This window comes from Orycteropus afer, unplaced genomic scaffold, assembly GCF_000298275.1.
Source record: "Orycteropus afer afer isolate SDZICR_OR568_19922 unplaced genomic scaffold, OryAfe1.0 scaffold00208, whole genome shotgun sequence".
NCBI lineage: Eukaryota > Metazoa > Chordata > Mammalia > Tubulidentata > Orycteropodidae > Orycteropus > Orycteropus afer.
The window spans coordinates 4974003-4995410 of record NW_006921795.1 but is presented as its reverse complement, the minus strand read 5'-3'; the positions used below and the strand labels follow the sequence as shown (position 1 = coordinate 4995410).

The 21408-nt window shown below is 39.3% G+C and overlaps 1 protein-coding gene across 1 annotated transcript in view; it reads right to left on the bottom strand.

The window, feature by feature from the left end:
• DZANK1 (double zinc ribbon and ankyrin repeat domains 1) overlaps positions 1–21408 on the bottom strand; it is a 262593-nt gene that overhangs the window by 124146 nt on the left and 117039 nt on the right. The window contains exons 7-8 of the mRNA XM_007948222.1: positions 12447–12564; positions 421–534 (exon numbers count right to left, since the gene is read on the bottom strand). Of these exons, the coding sequence (XP_007946413.1) occupies positions 421–534; positions 12447–12564 (232 nt within the window). The remainder of the gene's footprint in view (positions 1–420; positions 535–12446; positions 12565–21408) is intronic.

Here is a 21408-nt window from a genome sequence, read left to right as displayed (position 1 = left end):
ATTAAAGCATATTTCCCTTTGCTTTATTTATGGGTACCCATAACCAGAAGGCTGGCAGTTCAAACCCACCAGCCACTCCTTGGAAGGAAAGTTGGACAATCTACTTCCATAGTGATACTGCCTTGGCAACCCAAGGAGGGGTCGCTATGAGGCAGGTCTGACTTAATGGCACATAACAACAACAACAACATATAAATTTAGCTATAGTGCAAAGTGACCTCCACATCCATGTTCAGGAAATGCATTTCTATGTATCTCCTATTGGTAAATTAAACTCTTGGGCAACATGCCTTTAAAAATTAGAGTGGATTTTGTTCACAAACATTAACTTATCATTTGTTAGCCAATTCCACTAGCTGAAGAATGACATTTAATTATTCAAATTACTTTTTATGCTTTTACAGAATTACAGTTCTTTACCTTCAAATGGATGGTGGCCTGGGGCTGCAGCTGCAGAGTGAGAGGAGCATCACACACCACACAAATGGGAGTGTTCATGGGTACCATGCTTCTACATTCTACACATAAGCCCATCTGCACAAAAGAAGATCAGGTTTGTCTTCAGATGCAAAAATTGAAGATATAAGTAAGAATGTAAGATTTAATTTACTTTTATAAAATAACCTCTAAAATAATTAGCTTATTATTATTTTATTCCTATTAAGAGTAAAAACATATTTCTTGTTTAAAAAATATATCTATAAAGACTGACTTACTACATGATGAAGTGAGAAAGTCAACAAATCCTCTCCCCAAAAAGCAATAAAAAAATTGGACAAAAATGTCCAAAAAAACTATCATTTCAGCACTCTAAACATTGACCAAAAGCACACAGCAAACTGAAAAATTTCTACAAATTACTGAATTTCATATAAGAACACTGAGTCTCTGTGGTTCTTGCCTGGGGCTGTTCCGATCCTCCCCTAACTTTATTAGCATGGTAGTTCCTCCAGGGCAGGGCAGGCTGTGAAATCCTTTATAAGTCTGAAGTATTTGAGTTTAACTTCCGACTAATCTTCAGCTGAACTCTAAGCTATGCAGCCCATAGGTAACCCCAGGCTTAAAAATAAAAACAAAAAGAAAGGAAAAAAAAAAAAGCTGACATCATTGGACATACATTGCAAGAGACACAGACATCAAAGATTTAAGCCAAGTAAACAATACACAAGAGAAAAAGTCAGATTCCAGAGTTGCTACAATATAGCACTGAAACTGTCCAGTGTTCAAGAAAAAATAACAAGATACACAAAAACAGGAAAGTGAGACCCATATTTGAAGGGAGGAAGGAAAAGCAGACAACAGAAACTATCTCTTGAGTATCCCTATAGGTTGGGTTTAGCATAGAATGATCAGCTATTATAAAAATGTTCACAGAACTAAAAGAAATCATGCTTGAAAACGTAAAAGAAAAGGATGATAACAATGATCTAACAAATGTATGTGGTTGTTGTTAGTTGCTATGGAGTCATTTTGACTCAGGGTGATCCTGTTACATAATCCCAATGAAAAGCATAAATTCTTTTTTAAAAAACATTTAAAAAGCCAAATTAAAACTCTGGAGTTGAAAAGCAAAAAAAAAAAAAAAAGTGAAAAAGAATTTGCCAGAGGGACTCAACAGTAGATTTGAGCTGACAGAAGAATAAGTAAATTTGAATATAATTCAACATAAAGTATGCAATCTGAAGAACAGAAAGAAAGAGAATGAAAGTAAATAGACCATAAAAATCCTGTGAGACAAATCAAGCCTACCTATATATATATATATATATATATATATATATATATATGTATGTATATATATATAGTGGGCATCCCAGAAGAATATAGAAGAGAGGAAGGAGAAAAAAAGAACAAAGAAATAATGGCTGAAAACTTCCCACATTTGATGTAAAACATTAATCTACAGATTCCATAAAACCAACAAACCCCATGGAAGATAAACACAAAGAAATCCACACTTAGACACATTGTAGTCAAACTGTTGAATGCCAAAGACAAAGAGAAAATATTCAAAGTAACAGGAGAAAAACTACTTATACATACATAGAGACAACAATTTGATGGACTTTTTATGAAAAACAATGGAAGCCAGAAAGCACTAGAACACCATTTTCAAAGTGCTGAAACACAAAATAACTGCGAAATAAGAATTCTATCACCAGCAAAATAATCCTTTAAAAATGAAGGTAAATAAACACATTTTCAGATAAACAAAGACAGAAAGAAACTGCTTGCAGACTTTCCATACAAGAAATACTAAAAAGAAGTCTTTAGGCTGAAATGAAATGACACCAGAGTCCACAGTAAGAAATGAAGAGACCAGATGTAAAAAATATATGGGTAAATATAAACAACCTTTTTCTCATTTTGGGGGGTCTGGTGGTATAGTGCCTAAGGCATTTGACTGCTAACCAGAAGGCTGGTGGTTCAAACCCACCAGCCACTCCTCAGAAGGAAGATTGGGTAATCTACTTCCATAGTGATACAGCCTCGGAAACCCAAGGAGGGGTCACTATGAGTCGAATCAACTTGATGGCAGTGAGTCTGGTTTTCTTTTCGGTTTTCTCATTTTTACTCTTAACTTCTCTAACTGACATCAGGTTGGGTAACACTAAATTTTTCAGTTTATAACATATATAGATGTGATATATACCGTAATGTATATTACATAAAAGATGGAGTAATGAGGACAAAAGGAGATATATTAGAGAAAAGTTTCCAATTAAGTTAAATTATTCTGAAATAGACGATGATAAATGAAGGTACATGTAATTCCTAGAGCACCATTTAGAAAATAACTTTTAAAAAACAGTAAAAAAATTATCATGTACATGAGCCCTACATCAGCAGTCACAAAGCCTGCCTTGCCCTGCAGGAACTACTACATCAGCAAAGATAATAGAGGAATTAAAATGGCACATTAAAAATTATATATTTAACACAAAGAAATCAAGTAAAGTAGAAACAGAAGCACAAAAAAGGGCATAAGACAAATAGAAAACAAATAGCAAAATGGCATACTTACCATATTTACATACTTACAACTATATCAATAATGACAAGAAACTCACTGCTGTTGAGTCGAGCCCAACTCCTAGCAACCCCTCCTTGGGTTTCTGAGGCAGTGTCACTACAGAAGTAGATTGCCCAACCTTCCTTCCGAGGAGTGGCTGGTGGGTTTGAACTGCCAGCCTTCTGGTTAGCAGTCAAATGTCTTAGGCAGTATGCTACCAGAGCTCCCATTAATAATGGCATTAACTGTAAATAGGCTAAACACCATACTCAAAAGGAAGAGACTGACAGATTGGATAAAAAAGCAAGACCTAACTATATGCTGTCTACTAGAGACAAACTTTATATTCAATGACACAATAGGTTAAAAGCAAAGGTAAAAAAAAAGATATACAATGCAGACAATGACCATAAGAAAGCTGAAGTGGTTATGCAAATATCATAGGAAAAGGACCTTAAGAAAAAAAACATTACTAGAGACAAAGGAAGACATTTTGTAATGATAAAAGAGAATGATATGAGGAAGACAGAGAAATTATAAATGTGTAAAACATAACAACATACTCCCAAAATATTTTAAAGCAAAAACTATGAGTCAGACTTGAGGTGAGACACCATCTATCACTAGACTATCATAAGCCCCCAGTTTTACTTGTGGCATTTTGTGTCACCAAGAATTAGAGTCAGTTCAGAATAAACTATTCATAAGGTTTTCACTGGCCAATTCTTTGAGAAGTAGATGGCCTCTTCCTTCTTCCAAGTCTGTCTCTGTCTGGAAGCGCCACCAAAACTGGTCCACCATGGGCATCCCTGCTGGCACAGTCTCCACAGCCTCACAGCAATACTCAAGCCACCACAATATGACAAAGTGACAAACAAGTTTGTCTCCCTTAGCTGTTAATTCAGAATAAATGTCTAGAAATCCCTCAAAATTTGGGCATTTCCTTTTTCCAGTGCACAGTCACTCTAGTAAAGGCCACAAGTCCCTTTGGGAAAGGTTTTAAAGAAGATTTATTATATGTACTTAAAATGCTACAGGTCTTTCCTCAAGGAGACCCAGTATCCCTTTTAATCAATGGTTTCTGGTTTTGTGAATTGACTTAGGTCTGGAAAGTTGGTGAGAAACAGGGACTCAAGTCAGGTTTCTGGTTACAAGATATATTGTTTTTGTTTGTTTGGTTTGGTTTTTGGGGTTTTATTTATTTTCTTTGTTTGTTTGTTGTTCTACAGACCAAGCAACACTCTAGTAGGTGGCCCATCTATCTAGTTCCTAGGAATACCATGATCAGATTCTGATTACCAATATGTCTTGGTGCCCTTTATTGTAGATGCATCCACCATGTCTTTGGCAGTTAAGTGCTGGCCCTGACCTCTGCTACTCTTGGATCTCATCAGCCTGATTGAAATTACGGAGCTCAACTCAATAGCAGCATCCCCTATTTCTAGCCTACAAAGAAAAGCAGCCATAGAACTTTCAAAGGATGTAAGTGCTCCTCTCACTAATTTATTCCTCAATGCCTTAGTGAAGAAAGTGTCTTCTGGGCCTTCTTGTGGAATGCAAGTTGGGGACTAGGGGTTCAGGACAAATATGATAAATCCACTCCAACATTCCTGTCTTCCTAAGCCTTTGAATTCCCTCCTCCACATGATGTATGGAAGTTCTGGTATCTGAATATCATCAAACACAGGCCACAAGTCAGTCTAAGTTTTAGACAATCAACCAAGTAAGCTGTTAAATGCATCACCTGCTGCATTACCTAACACATTAAATCCAGAATCTCTAGAAGGTGTACACATATCAATGAATTTGGTCCAATTTAGTGTTATATTCTGCCCTCCATGGTTAAAATCTAATCTTTGGTTAAAATATTACTCTTACTCTTACTCTTGATGTTGTTGTTGTTGTTGTTTGCCGTCGAGTCGGCCCTGACTCATAGCGACCCCTCCTTGGATTTCCGAGGCAGTATCACTACGGAAGTAGGATTGCCCAACCTTCCTTGTGAGGAGTGGCTGGAAGGTTGGGCAATCCTACTTACTCTTCTTATGTAAACTATTTCCTCCTGGATCATAGTGTGCACTTGTCCTCCTACAGCATGCTGGGATTGAATCCTAGTTATGCTAGGGAATGGTTATGATGCATCTTGAGAATGTGTATCCCTTTCAAGGCATCTGCCCCAGGCGAGGTTATTACAGAGAATTCAAGAAAAAGAAGACTAGTATCCTCAGACAGGAGGGCAAGCTATTTCTACTGCAAAGGAGGCTCAAATGACTTAATGGTTCAAGATTTTCAGTTTCATCTGGGTCTAGCCAGATATCTCCATTCCAAGTTTCAGGATCTTATTATTTTCCAATTAACACTCTAAATTTCATGTAAGAGTAAATTCAGCTGATGCCGTAAATCATCAACTACACAATTAAATTTTATGTCTACTTTCCAGTAATGTAACACTGGAACTACAAAAAAACATTCTTTTCTGGATGTTATGGAAGCTCACTGGTTCTCAGACCATGACTTAAAGGTCCCGAGTTTCTCATTTTCTTTATATAAATGTACCAATGTACCCAAGAGAATACATCCCACACCACAGCCCTCATAATCACCATTACTGCCAAAAAGTCAAGTGCAGCAGCTACTTGGCCTCTCAACGCACTTGCTTCAGTTGGCACTTCATCACAATCATCCACAGGTGATAACTTGATTAACTGTGATGCCACTTCATGCCGTAGATTACCATCATCCTGTGTCCATAGGTGGGAGCTCTGGTGGTGTAGTGCCCAAGGAATTTGACTGCTAACCAGAAGGCTGACAGTTCAAACCCACCATCCACTCCTTGGAAGGAAGGTTGGGCAATCTACTTCTGTAGTGATAGTACCTTGGAAACCCAAGGAGGGGTCGCTGTGAGTTGGATCCGATTCAATAGCAGGGCATGTGTATATCCATTGGCAAAGAGCTCAGTACTACATTCAATCAAAGGACAATACCAAACTCCTTTCAGAATCCCATCTATTTCCTGGGACCACTCCTGTTACAATCCTCTACTAGTCAGAGTCTTATCAGGAGACAAAAATCACACAGTAACTTGAATGGGGAAGTTTAATATAAATAATTATCAACTAGTAACAAGGCATTAACAACTTAAGGGTAATGCAAATTCCAAAGGATGTAAGAATACCAAATATGGGAGGAGTTACTATCTCTATGGCTGAAGTGGAGTACCCAAAAAATGTCAAATTTGGAAGAGGTATTTACTCCCCCAAGGCTAACATTCAGACTTCATGGATCAAGTGTGGCTGTAGCTCTGTGGATGGTGGAGCAGTTCCCTGAGGTGGCACAGGCCAGGGATGCAAACAAAAAGACACACATTGGGGTCCAGCTAACAAATAAACAAAAACTAAATCCATTGCCATCAAGTTGATACTTACTCACAGTGACCCTGCAGGACAGAGTAGAACTGCTCAATAGGGTTTCTAAGACTGTAAATCTTTATGGAAACAGACTGTTTCTCTCAAAGAACAGCTGGTGAGTTCAAACTGCCAACCTTTCAGTTAGCAGCTGAGTACTTGACCATTGTACTACCAGGGTCCCATAGGGCCAATGAAATTTGTCAAGAAATCTCCCTCTGGGGAGTTAGAAGAATTTGGTAAGAAGCTATCTATGAAAATGTCACTAAAACTCACAGGGGTTTAGCACAACTGGGTGTCCTGCAGGTTAGCTGAGCACCATAGGAGCAAAAGAAGAGAAAAGTATGCCAGAACCAGGATGAGAAAGCCATCCCTCATGCAGTATTCTTCAACAGTAGAACTCTACTGATAAAAAATAACATCAAGTCAGCTGGCAATTGAGAAATGTTTAAAAGGCTCTAGCTCCAGAATCACAAGACAGAGAAATAAAGGGTGAATTTGGAGCTGAGAGGCACAACTCTGCATCTTTCTAATGAGACTCTGAGTGTCATAGGTCTAGAAGTAGGATCTCATCCCTCTGAATCCCAGTGGCCCAGATGAGAGAAGGGCATACTCAGAACTCAACGAACGGTTGTTACTTTAAATTTTAAAAACTATTTATCATAGCATTTTATCATAGTAATATAAACAAAAATAATTTGGGGGCAACAGAGATATTTTAAAGTTCATCATCTTAAATATTTATTATCTACAATAACCTTGTCTTTTGGTAAAAACAAAGTTCTACAAATCTGTTCTCAGGCAAGAAGAAAATAACTTTGATGTTGTTGTTGTTAGCTGCTGCTGAGTTGACTCCAACTCATGGATGTGAGGAGAGTACAACTTCTCCTTAGGTTTTCAAGGGTGTGCCTTTTCAGAAGCAGATCACCAGGCTTGTCTTCCAAAGCACCTCTTGTGGGCTTTGAGCTTTCGGAAAGTAGTAGAGCTCCTAGTCATTTGCACCACCCAACCATCCAAACTTTGACATTAAACCAATGAATACAAACAGGAAAAATTAAAACCAGTGGAATCCACTGATACTTTATTTTCTATAGTTATCTTCTTCAAGGAATTCAAGATATATCATAGAAGTGAACAAAATTAACTTCTATAACAATCTTGAGAAATAAATTGAAGATAAAAAAAATACACCCATTTACTATCTGACCCCTTGCTTGAGAACATAAATCAGTTCTAAAACTCTGGACTTTTAAACCACTGAATTAGCAATATTTTTTATTGATATCTTTTTAAAGATAGTCATTTTTTGATCAACATCACAGATCCTTTTATTTTGTAAGCTCCAGCTCACCACTAATCTGTCAGTTTGTTGTACCATGGTAGTTTGTGTGTTACTGTGAAGCTGGAAGCCATCCCACTGGTATTTCAAATACTAGCAGGGTCACCTATGGTGGACAGGTTTCAGCAGAGCTTCCACACGAAGACAGACTGGGAAGAAGGATGGGACCATCCACTTCTGAAAAAACTGGCCACTGAAAAACTTATCAACAGCAGTGAAACACTGTCTGATAGATTACTGGAAAACTTAATGAATAGCTGTGAAACACTGTCAGATATACTGCCTAAATATAAGGCCCACAGTTGGAAGCCACTCAAAATATGACTGGGAAAGAGCTTCCTCCTCAAAGTACACTCAACCTCAATGCCATGCATGGAGTAAAGCTTTCTAGACCTATATTTGCTGATGGGGCACAACTCAAAATGAACTATTAATGAATGCAACCATTCATTAATAATAAGAACATGGTGTGGTAGTTAAGTTTGTGCATCAACGTGGCTGGGCCTGGTTGAGTGGCTGGGCAGCTAGATGTAGTATTTCCCACGATTAGACTGGTAATCAACTCCATAGTGGAATCTACATGAGCAGCTGAGTAGCTGCCTTAGAGATGTGGTCTGCTTCCTGTGTATAAGGAGAAGCCTTGGGGAATGGTCTCTAGCTTATGGCATGCTTGAACCATGCATGTAGCCATGTCATTGTTCAGCAGCCTGCCATGCTCTGCCAACCCTGGGATTTTCAATGGACTTGAATTAATGGCCTGCATGTGATTTGGTAACATTGGGACTGTGTTTTTTTATTTGTCAGCCTTAGGCTTGTCAGTCTCAGCAGCCAGCAGCTGTCTGAGTGAAGAAAAGCCTCTAGCTCCAGTGGGTCAGGAGTAGGAGGCAGGGCTGAACCCCAAGTTTGAGGAACTTTCACCCAGCCACTAGAGCCTGACACTTTGAACTTAGACCTATAGCCTCCAAACTGTAAGAGAATAAATTCCTGTTTCTTCAAGCCATCTCATTTGTGGTATATTCCTGTCAGAGTGGCACTAGGTAACCAAAACATATGGAATGTACAAAGTGTGCATCTAGGAAAATTAGAAGTTGCCAAAAATGAAAGGGAACAGATAAAGATGGATATCCTAGGCATTAGTGAGCTGAAATGGACTGTTTTTGAAACTGGCTATCATATGAGCTACTATACTGGGAATGAGCAATTGAAGAGAAATAGTATTGCATTTATTATTGTTTTGGTCCTCTAGTGTTGCTCTAACAGAAAATAACCACAAGCGGGTGGCTTTAACAGACAGGGATTTATTCTTTCACAGTTTAGGAAGCAAGAAGTCTGAGTTCAAAATGCCAGCTCTAAGGGGCTAGGTGAAAGCCCCTCGACGTTGCACTTCAGTTCTGTCTCTTGCTCCCAGCCCACTGAAGCTGGAAGATTCTCTTAACTCAGACAGCTGCTGGCTGCTGAGACTGACAAACCCAAAGTTGACAACTAAAATGGCACAGCCTCCAAATTATCAAGCAACACAGAATGCCACGAATTCATGTCAAGAAACAGTCTCAATATTGGCAGACAACATGGCAGGCCACTGAGATGAAGACTCAGCCAAATGCAGGATCCAACTGTGCCAAAAACCTCAAGACCTTTCTCAAAGTTTATTCTCATATTTTAGAAGCAGACCATATCCCTAAAAGCAGCTACTTAGCTGCTCATGGTAGATTCCACCATGGAGTTGATTAGCAGTCTCATCATGGGGAATAACTACATCCAGCTGCCCAGATACTCAAAACTAGGCCCAGGCAAGTTGACACAACTTTAACTACTATAATTGTCAAAAAGAAATGTCAAGATCTTTCCTGAAGTACAATGCTGTCAATGATAAGATAATACTCATATGGCTACAAAGAACACTAGTTGATACTACTATTATTCAAGCTTATGCACCAACAACTAAAGCCAAAGATGAAGAAATTGAAGATTTTTACCAACTTCTGCAGTCTAAAATTGACCAAACATGCAATCAAGATGTATTGACAATTATTGGTGATTGGAATGTGAAAGTTGGAAACACAGAAGAATCATCAGGAGTTGGAAAATGTGGCCTTGGTGATAGAAATGATGCTGGAAATCACATGATAGAATTTTGTAAGACCAACAACTCATTCATTGCAAGTATCTTTTTTCAACAACATAAATAACAGCTATACGTGTGGACCTCACGAGATAGAATACACAGAAATCAAATCAACTACTTCTGTGGAAAGAGGCAATGGAGAAGCTCAGTATCATCAGTCAAAGCAAGGCCACAAGTTAAATGTGGAAGAGACCCTCAATTGCTCATATGTAAGTTCATGTTGAAGCTAAAGGAAATTAAAATAACTCCGCAAGAGCCAAAATATGTCCTTGATTATATCCCACCTGAATTTAAGGACCATCTGAAGAATAAATTTGATGCATTGAACACTAATATCTGAAGACCAAACAAGTTGTGAGATGACATCAAGAACATACATGATGAAAGCAAACTATCATTAAAAAGACAAGGAAGAAAAGACCAAAATGGATGTAAGAAGAGACTCTGGAACTTGCTCTTGAATGGAAAGTAGCTAACCCAAATGGAAGAAATGATGAAATAAAAGAATTGAACAAAAGATTTCAGAGAGTGGCTTGAGAAGATAAAGTATTTTAATGAAATGGGCAAAGACCTAGAGTTAGAAGACCAAAAGGGAAGAACACCCTCAGCATTTATCAAGCTGAAAGAACTGAAGAAAAAAATTTAAGCATTCAGTTGCAATATTAAGAGATTCTATGGGAAAAATATTGAATGGTGCAGGAAATATTTAAAAAAAAGATGAAAAGAACACACAGAGTCACTATATCAAAAAGAATTGTTTGAGGTCCAAATTTTTCAGGAGGTAGCATATGATCAAGAACCAATGGTACCAAAGAAAGAAATCTAAGCTGCACTGAAGGAACTGGTGAAAAACAAGGCTCCAGAAAGTGACAGAATTCCCAATGAGGTGCTTCAACAAACGGAAGCACCACCAGAAGTACTTACTCATTTATGCCAAGAAATTTGGCAAAAGAAAGGTGATCCAACAGAATTTGGAAATTATTGAACAATATCTTAATACCACATGGAAGTAAAACTTTGCTTAAGGTAACTCAAAAATGGTTGCTGCAGTATATTGAAAGGAAACTTCCACAAATGCAAGCTGGATTCCGAAGAAGCATGGAATGAAGGATATCACTGCTGATGTCAGATGGATCTTAGCTGAAAGCAAAGAATACCAGAAAGATGTCCACTTGTGTTTTATTGACTCTGTAAAGGCATTCAACTGTGTGGATCATAACAGATTATGGATAACATTGCAAAGAATGAGAATTCCAGAACACTCAATGTGCTCATGAGGAACCTGTACATAGACCAGGAGGCTGTCCTTTGAACAGAACCAAGGGATACTGCATGGTTTAAAATCAGGAAGAATGTGCATCAAGCCTTTCACCACACTTATTCAGTCTGTAGGCTGAGCTAGTGATCTGAAAAACTGGACAATATGAAGAAGAACACAGCATCAGGATTGGAGGAAGAACCATTAACAACCTGCAATATGCAGATGACACAACCTTGCTTGCTGAAAGTTAAAAGGACTTGAAGCACTTACTAATGAACAACAAAGACTACAGTCTTCGGCATGGATTACACCTCAACATAAAGAAAACAAATATCCTCAAAACTGGACCAATAAGCAACATCATGATAAATGAAGAAAAGACTGAAGTTGTCAGGGATTTAATTTTACTTGCATCCATAATCAACACCCACAGAAGCAGCAGTCAAGAAATCAGACAATACAGTGCATTGGGCAAATCTGCTGCAAAAGGCCTCTTCAAAGTATGAAAGACTAAGGTGCACCTAACCCAAGCCATGGTATTTTCAATTGCCTAAATGCATGTGAAAGCTGGATGATGAATGAGGAACACAGAAGAATTGATGCCTTTGAATGGTAGTGTTAGCAAAGAATACTGAAAATATCATGGACTGCCAGAAGAACGAACAAATCTGTCTTGGAAGAAGTACAGCCAGAATGCTCCTCAGAAGCAAGAATGAGTAGACTGCTTTACCTGGCTTGGTCATGTTATCAGAAAAGACCAGTTCCTGGAGAAAGTTATGATGCTTGGTAAAGTACAAGGTCAGGGAAAAAAGGGAAGACCCTCAACGAGATGGATTAACACTGTGGCAACAACAATGGGCTCAATCATAGCAACAACTGTGAGGAAGGTACAAGACCAAGCGGTGTTTCACTCTGCTGTACGTAGGGTCAGAACCAACTCGACAACATGTAACAACAATAACACAGTAAGTACTTTGCCCCATTTCTTTCTAGATTGTATTTCTTTACTGTAGGTTGGTAATGAACAGAAATATCAAATGGTCAGTAAATTAGTAGCAAATATTTACATGTGCATGTCTCATATGAAAAGTAAGATTTCACACTCTGAGTCCATGCTTCTGCAGTGCCACAAAAAAAGAAATGCCACTGCAAACACATTTTCCCATTCTTAAGTAGAAGTCTGAATAGTAAGAGATTAATCTGCCAGCATTTATGTTCGTATTTCAGGTGTGCCAGACACTATGATACTGTTACAAATAAAGATCAGATAAACCACTGAAAGATGTTATAAGGATTCTGCTGCTCACCTGTGCTCCTTCTGGAGGTGGGAGACGAGACCCAAATATGGGTGGGACAGGAGAGCCACATTCTTGACAAAAGCGAACAAAGGGGTCAGATGGGCGAGGGGCCAGGCAGTGGGTACACCTACAATAAAACAGATTCCTGATTGGCCATGTTCTGATGGGTCTACATTAAGAAGACTAGTGAAAACTTAAAAGTGCTCTAACGTTTTTAAAAACAAAGCAAAAACCCAGACCACTCACAAAGGCTGTGGAACAAGTTCAAGACAGGAGATACTTTTCTAGGTCATTTTATTAGAGAGCAGCCTCATAGCTGGAATCATTGTTGTCCATCACCTGTAGTGTGGGCCCATCTCACTTCCTGACTGGTTGTTGTTGTTGTTAGGTGCCATCTAGTCATCTCCAACTCACAGCGACCCTATGCACAGCAGAACAAAACACCTCCCAGTCCTGAGCCAGCTCCATGATTCTTGCTACACTTGAGCCCATCATCACTGCCACCATGTCAATCCACCTCGTTAAGGGCCTTCCCCTCTTTTGTCAACCCACCAACTTACCAAGCATGACATCCTTCTCCAGGGAATGGTCCCTTCTAACAACATGACCAAAGTATGTGAGATGAAGTCTGGCCATTCTAGCCTCCAAGGAGCATTCTGGCTGCACTTCCTCCAGGACACACCTGTTAGTTATTTTAGCAGTCCACGGTACTTTCAGCATTCTTCGCCAACACCACAGCTCAAAAGCATCAACTTTTTTCGGTCCTCCTTATTCATTGTCCAGCTCTCACATGCATATAAGGTGATTGAAAATACCATGGCTTGTGTCAGGTGAACCTTAGTCCTCAAGGAGATATCTTTGTTCTTCAGCACTTGAAAGAGGTCCTTTGCAGCTGATTTGCTCAGTGCTATATGTCATCTATGTCCTGACTGCTGTTTCCATTGGCGTCAACTGTAAAACCAAGCAATGTGAAGTCTTTGACAATTTCTATCTTTTCTCCATTTATTGTGATGCTGCTTATAGGTCCAGTTGTGAGGATTTTTGTTTTCTTTTTATATTGAGATGTAATCCATACTGCAGACTGTAGTCTTCAATCTTCATCAGTAAGTACTTCAAGTCATCCTCACAAGCACAGTTGTGTCATCAGGATATCGCAGGTTGTTAATGATTCTTTCTCCAATCATGGTGCCATGTTCTTCTGCATATAGTCCAGCTTCTCAGATTATTTCCTCAGCATACAGATTGAATGAGTATGGTGAAAGGATACAACACTGACGCACTCTCTTCTTGATTTTAAACCATGCAGTGTTCCCTTTTTTGGTTTGAATGACAGCCTTCTGTCTATGTACAGATTCCTCATGAGTACAATTAAGTGTTCTGGAATTACCATTCTTCTCAATGTTATCCACAATTTGTTATGATCCACACAATCAAATGCTTTTGCATAGTCATACAACACAAGTAAACATCTTTCTGGTATTCTTTACTTTGAGCCAAGATCCATCTGACATCAGCAATGATATCTCTTGTTTCACATCCTCTTCTGAATCCAGCCTGCACCTCTAGTTCTCTGTCAATATACTGCTGCAACCATTTTTGAATTATCTTCAGTACGATTTTACCTGCATGGGATATTAATGATATTGTTTGATAATTTCCACATTCTGTGGGGTCACCTTTCTTTGGAATGGGTACAGATATGGATCTCTTCCAGTCAGTTGACCAGACAGCTATCTTCCAAATCTCTTGGCATAACCAAGTGAGTGCCTCCAGCGGGACAACCATATGTTGAAACATCTCAATGGGTATTCCATCAATTCCTGGAGCCTCCTTCCTTGCCAATTCCCTCAGTGAAGCTTCAACCTCTTCCCTCAATACCATTCGTTCTTGAACATATGCTACCTCCTGAAATGGATGAAGATCAACTGATTCTTTTTGGTACAGTAACTATGTGTATTCCTTCCATCTTCCTTTGATGCTTCTGGCATCATTCAGTATTTTGCCTGTAGAATCTTTCAATATTGCAATTCGAGGCTTAAATTTTTTCCTCAGTTCTTTCAGCTTGAGAAATCCTGAGTATGTTCTTCCCTTTTGGTTTTCTAACTCCAGGTCTTTGTACATTTCACCATAGTAATTGGCTTTGTCTGCTTGAGCTGTTCTTTGAAATCTTCTGTTCAGCTCTTTTATCTTGTCATTTCTTCCATTTGCTTTAGCTACTCTTGGCTCAAGGGCAAGTTTCACAGTCTCTCCTGACATCCATTTTGGTCTTTTCTTTCTTTCTTGTATTTTTAATGACCTCTTGCTTTCTTCATGGATGATGCTCTTGATGTCATCCCACAATTCTTCTGGTTTTCGGTCATTGGTGTTCAATGCATCAAATCTATTCTTGAGATGGTGTCTAAATTCAGGAGGGATATATTCAAGGTCATATTTTGGCTCTCCTGGACTTGTTTTAATTGTCTTCAACTTAAGTTGAACTTGCATATTACCTGTTGATGGTCTGTTCCACAATCAGCTCCTGGTCTTGTTTTGGTTGAAGATATTGAGCTTTTCCATCACCTCTTGCCATAGATGTCATCAATCTGATTCCTTTGTATTCCATCTGGCAAAGTCCAAGTGTATAGCCAACATTTGTGTTGCTGAAAAGAGGTATTTGCAATGAATAAGTTGTTAGTCTTGCAAAATTCTATCATGCAATCTCTAGCATTATTTCTGTCACCAAGGTCAAATTTTCCAACTACTGGTGACTCTTCTTTGTTTACAACTTTTGCATTCCAATCACCAGTGATAAGCAACACATCTTGATTGCATGTTTGGTCAATTTCAGACTGCAGAAGTTGATAAAAAACTTCAATTTCCTCATCTTTTGCTTTGATGGTTGGTGCATAAATTTGAATAATAGTCATATTAACTGGTCTTCTTTGTCAAACCAAACAAACCAAACACTCTGCCATCAAGTCGGATCTGACTCGTAGCGACCCCTCCTTGGGTTTCCGAGGTGGTGTCACTACGGAAGTAGATTGCCCAACCTTCCTTCCCAGGAGTGGCTGGTGGGTTTGCACAGCCAGACTTCTGGTTAAAAGTCAAATGCCTTAGGCACTACACCACCAGAGCTCCTTGTAGGCATATGGATATTATCCTGTCACTGACAGCATTGACTTCCTGACTGGAGAAGGAAGTTTATCAGTAACCTTGATCCCATATCTTAGTAGGGCTCTGGCTTATGCTATCACATTGATGTGTGTGAGGATGTGCCCTGAGAATTCTAGCAATTTCTATATTGAATTTTTCTAACTTCCTGCCTGAGAGTTGAGTCCAGTGTAAGTGACAGATCATTTTTCCCGACATTCTGGAGGCTTGTCACTCAAGCTCTGCCTTTGTGTTTACCCAACCTGATTAGAATTCTGAGGCCCTTCCCAGAAACATCTGGTCCCCTTTCATAGACAGTTGAATCCCAATCATTTAGCCTCCAGCTGCCTGAGTTCTTACTATCAGCCAAAAGGAATGGATTCTTGGAATAGGGTGGCTCTGCTAATAACACTGATGTGCGTATGCCTTTCCAGGCAGGTTGGGCCCTTCTTCCTGTGACTTATCTATCTGAACTGCTCCTCAGCTCCTATGATGTTTGGATACTGTGCACTGGATTGCTTGGTTGTCTCTACCAGTTTCCACTGAGTCCTCCCTACCACCACTAGACTTTGGAGTTGAGTTCACTTCCCACACTCTTTATCCCATTCAGTCCTTCCCAAGGTTTCAACATGCCACATTCCTGGGTCCAAAAGGATAAAAACAAGCTCCTTGTTTCTATTCCCAGAGCTCATGAAGTTGTTCAACAGTCCAAGGAATGGCTTGACTATCTCATTGATTTTATCTTTCAGTTCATTCAGCAAACCCCTGATGATCTAAGTGTCAGCTCTGAGGACAGAGGAGGATGAAGAGAGATTTAATACTTTCCCTGGAAGAGCTCAGCTGGGTAGGAGGATAACCATGGAAAGCATGTTGCAAAACACCATGACAAATGTTAAGATTGAAGTTTTTTAAGTATACTACAAATGTCAAATATTTGAAGATTTTTTTTTACCAACTTCTGCAGTTTGAAATTGACCAAACATGCAATCAAGACATGCTGATTATCATTGGTGATTGGAATGCAAAAGTTGGAAACAAAGAAGAATCACCAGTAATTGGAAAATTTGGCCTTGGTGATAAAAACGACATGGGAGATTGCATGATAGAACTTTGCAAGACTGATGACTTATTCATTGCAAAGACCTTTTTTCACAACACAAACAGCAGCTATACACATGGACTTTGCCAGATGGAGTACAAAGGAATCAGATTGACTACATCTGTGACAAGAGGCAATGGAAAAGCTCAATATCTTCAGCCAAAATAAGGCCAGGACCTGATTGTGAAGTAGACCATCAACTGTTCATTTGGAAGTTCAAGTTGAAGTTGAAGATAATTAAAACAAGTGCACAAGAGCCAAAATATGACCTGGAATATATCCCTCCTGAATTTAGAGACCATCTAAAGAATAGGTTAGATGCATTGAACACCAATGACTGAAAACTGGAAGAATTATGGGATGACATCAAGAATATCATCAATGAAGAAAGCAAAACGTCATTCAAAGACAGGAAAGGAATAAAAGACCAAAATGGATGTCAGAGAGACTCTGAAACTTGCCCTTGAGGGGAGAGTAGCTAAAGCAAATGGAAGAACCAGGAAGATAAAAGAGGTGAACAGAAGATTTCAAAGAGCAGCTCAAGAAGACAAAGTCAATTATTATAACGAAATGTGCAAAGACATGGAGTTGAAAAGCCAAAAGGGAAGAACATGCTTGGCATTTCTTAAGCTGAAAGAACTTAAGAAAAAATTTAAGCCTCGAGTTGCAATATTGAAAGATTCTGTGGGCAACATATTGATTTAATGATGCAGAAAACATCAAAATCAGATGGAAAGAATACACAGAATCACTGTACCAAAAAGAATTGGTTGATGTTCATCCATTTCAGGAGGTGGCAGATGATCAAGAACCAATGGTATTGAAGGAAGAAGTCGAAGCTGAACTGAAGGAAGCAGCAAAAACAAGGCTCCAAGAATTGACAGGATACCTATTGAGATGTTTCAACAAATGAATGCCCCACTGAAGGCACTCACTCAGCAATGCCAAGAGATTTGGAAGACAGCTACCTGGCCAACTGACTGAAAGAGATCCATATTTGCACCCATTCCAAAAAAAAGTGATCTCACAGAATGTGGAAATTATCAAAGAATATCATTAATATCACACACACGTACAATTTTCTGAAGATAATTTAAAAAATGTTTGCAATAGTATATTGACAGAGAACTTCCAGAAATGCAAGCTGCATTCAAAAGAAGATGTGAAATGAGGGATATCATTGCTTATGCAGATGGATCTTTGCTAAAGGCAAAGAATACCAGAAAGATGTTTACTTTTGTTTTATTGACTGTGCAAAAGCATTTGATTGTGCAGATCGTAACAAATTATGGATAACATTGAGATGAATGGGAATTCCAGAACACTGAATTATACTCATGAGGAGCCTGTACATAGACCAGGAGGCTGTCGTTCAAATAGAACAAGGGGACACTGCATGGTTTAAACTCAAGAAGGTAATGCATCGGGGTTGTATCCTTTCACCATACTCATTCAATCTGTATGCTGAGCAAATAATCTGAGAAACTGGATTACATGAAGAAGAACGTGGCATCAGGATTGGAGGAACTCATTAACAACCTGTGATACACTGACGACACAACTTTGCTTGCTGAAAGTGAGGATGACTTCTTGAAGCACTTACTGATGAAGACTGAAGGCTACAGTCTGCAGTATGGATTACACCTCGATATAAAGAAAACAAAACTCCTCACACTGGACTAATAAGCACCATCACGATAAATGGAGAAAAGATTGAAGTTGACAAAGATTTCGTATTACTTGGCTCCACAATTAACACCAATGGAAGCAGCAGTCAAGACATCAGATGACATATAGCATAGGGCAAATAGGCTGCAAAAGACCTCTTTAAAGTGATGAAGAGTAAAGATATCTCCTTGAAGACTAAGGTGCACCTGACAAAAGCCATGGTATTTTCATTTGCCTCATATGCAAGTGAGAGCTGGACAATGAATAAGGAAGACCGAAGAAGAGTTGATGTTTTTGAGTTGTGGTCTTGGAGAAGAATGCCGAAAATACCATGAACTGCTAAAAGAACTAAAAAATCTGTCCTGGATAAGTGCAGCTAGAATGCTCCTTGGAAGTGAGAATGGCCAGACTTTGCCTCACCTACTTTGGTCATGTTGTAAGAAGGGACCATTCCCTGAAGAAGGCTATCATGCTTGGCAAAGTGGAGGATCAACAAAAAAGGGGAAGGCCCTCAATGAGATGGATTGACACAGTGGCAGCAATGATGGGCTCAGGTATAGCAAGGATAGTGGGGCTGGCACAGGATTCAACAGTGTTATCCATAATTTGCTATGATCCACATAGTCGAATGTCTTTGCATAGTCACACATCTTTCAGGAATTATTTCCTTCCAGCCAAGATCCATCTGACATCAGCAATGATATCCCCTGTTCCATGACTTCTTCTGAATCCAGCTTGAACTTCTGGAAATTCCCTGTCAATATACTGCTGCAACCGTTTTTTAATTATCTTCAGCAAGATTTTATTTGCTTGTGATATTAATGATATTGTTTGATAATTTCCACATTCTGTGGGATCAACTTTCTTTGGAATGGGTACAAATATGGATCTCTTTCAGTCAGCTGGCCAAGTAACTGTCTTTCAGATTACTTTGCATAAATAAGTGTCTCCAGTGCTACATCTGTTTATTGAAACATCTCAGTGTGTATTCCATCACTTTCTGTTGCCTTATTTTTTGCCAATTCCTTCAGTGCAGCTTGGATGTCTTCCTTCAATACCATTTATTCTATCTATCTATCTACCTATCTATCTATCTATCTATCTATCTATCTATCTATCTATCTATTATTGTGATTTGGGTGAAAATTTATAGAGCAAATTCATTTTCCATACAGCAGTTCACACACGTGTTGTCTCATGACATTGACTACTATTTACCCCAGTGCAACACCTCCCCTCCCACTTCCTCCCAATAATTACCTCTTCCCTCTGTCCATCCCTCCATGCATTCCTGCCCCCTGAACTGTCTCCCTGTGCATAAACAGCCCTTCTTTCTCACATGATTGCTCTCTCCAAGGAGTGTTATCTACCTCAGGTACATGTTCAACTTTTGTGCCAGTCTTTTGTTTGGCTGGAAGCCACAGGTATATGTTCAATTCCAGACCTGAAGGGCAGCTAGGGACCACAGTCTCAGTGGTTCCACCAGGCTCTATCAGACCAGCAAATCTGATCCCCCTTTCTTTTTTTTTCCCCTCCCAAATGATTTTGAGTTTTGTTCCACATTGTTCTCCCTCTCTATCCAGGATCTCCTACATAGATTACCCCTCTGAATGGTTGACAGTGGTAGCTGGGCATCATCTAGTTCTTCTGGTCTCATACTTGTATAGGCTGAGGGTTGCATGGTGTACCAGTCACGAGGACTAATTGTTTCCATGAATCTTTGGTTTTCTTCATTCTTTGCCCTGGACAAAGAGAGACCATCATTGCACCTAGATGACTACTTGCAAGCTTATAAGATCCCAGTCACTACTCACCAAAGTATGAGGTAGAACAATGTTTTGTGCAGTACGTTATGCCAATTGAGCTTGATGTCCCCTGTGACTATGGTCCTGAGCCCACAGGTTCAACTACTCGGTCCCTCTGGGTAGCTGGTTGTGACCAAGAAGTGACTACAACCTTGACCCTTGTCAGCTCTACTACACCCTTGGGAATTCTTACAGAACATACAAATACACTTGTAGAACCATTGTCTGCCAGCCCTACACATGATCTTGGGTACACTCCCTGCTGCATAGACATACCTAATAGTTCAGCCTGTCCACCCACCTAACCACCCATATACCCGTGTTTGTCTTCATTGACAACCCAGTACTGTATGTGCAAAAGGGTTCATCTTTGTTGACTGTACCTCCCATGTACCTATGTCTTCCTCTTCCTCAATGCCACCATGTTGATCCCTCACATTTGGTACATTGCCCTTCTCTTCACCCAAATCAATACTTATCTCTACCTTTCTAACAGTGTTCCCTCTCCTCCCCTCCTACCCCTGGTAACCAACAAAGAAAATTTCCTTCCATATATAAACTGTTCCTTGACTTTTACAATAATGGACTAATACAATATTTGTCCTTCTGTGATTGACTTATTTCAGTCAGCATAATGTCCTCCAGGCTCATTCATGTTATGTGGTGTTTTGCAGATTCTATATTATTTTTTAGGGTTGCATAGTATTCCATTATGTGTATGTACCACAGTTTGCTTATCCATTCCTCAGTTGATGAACACCTAGATTGTTTCCAACTTTTTGCTATTGTAAATAGTGTTGCAATGAACATGGGCATGCATATGTCTGTTCTTGTCATGGCTCTCACTTCTTTAGGATATATACCTAGTAATGGAAAGGCTGGATCGAATGGTATTTCTATTTCCAACTTTTTAAGGAATCTCCATACTGCTCTCCACAGTGGTTGTACCATTTTACAGTCCCACCAGCAGTGTAGGAGAGTCCCAATTTCTCCGCATCCTCACGAGCATTTGTTATTTTCTGTCTTGTTGAACTTTGCTGCTAGTGCTGGGGCAAAATGGTATCTCATTGTTGTTTTGATTTGCATCTCTCTAATGGCTAATGAAAGTGAGCATTTCTTCATATGCTGTTGGCTGCCTGAATATCCTCCTTGGTGAAGTGTCTATTCATGTCTTCTGCCCATGTTTTAATTGGATTATTTGTCTTTTGTTATTGGGGTGTTGTAGTTTTCTATAAATTCTAGAGATAAGTCCCTTGTCAGATATGTTATT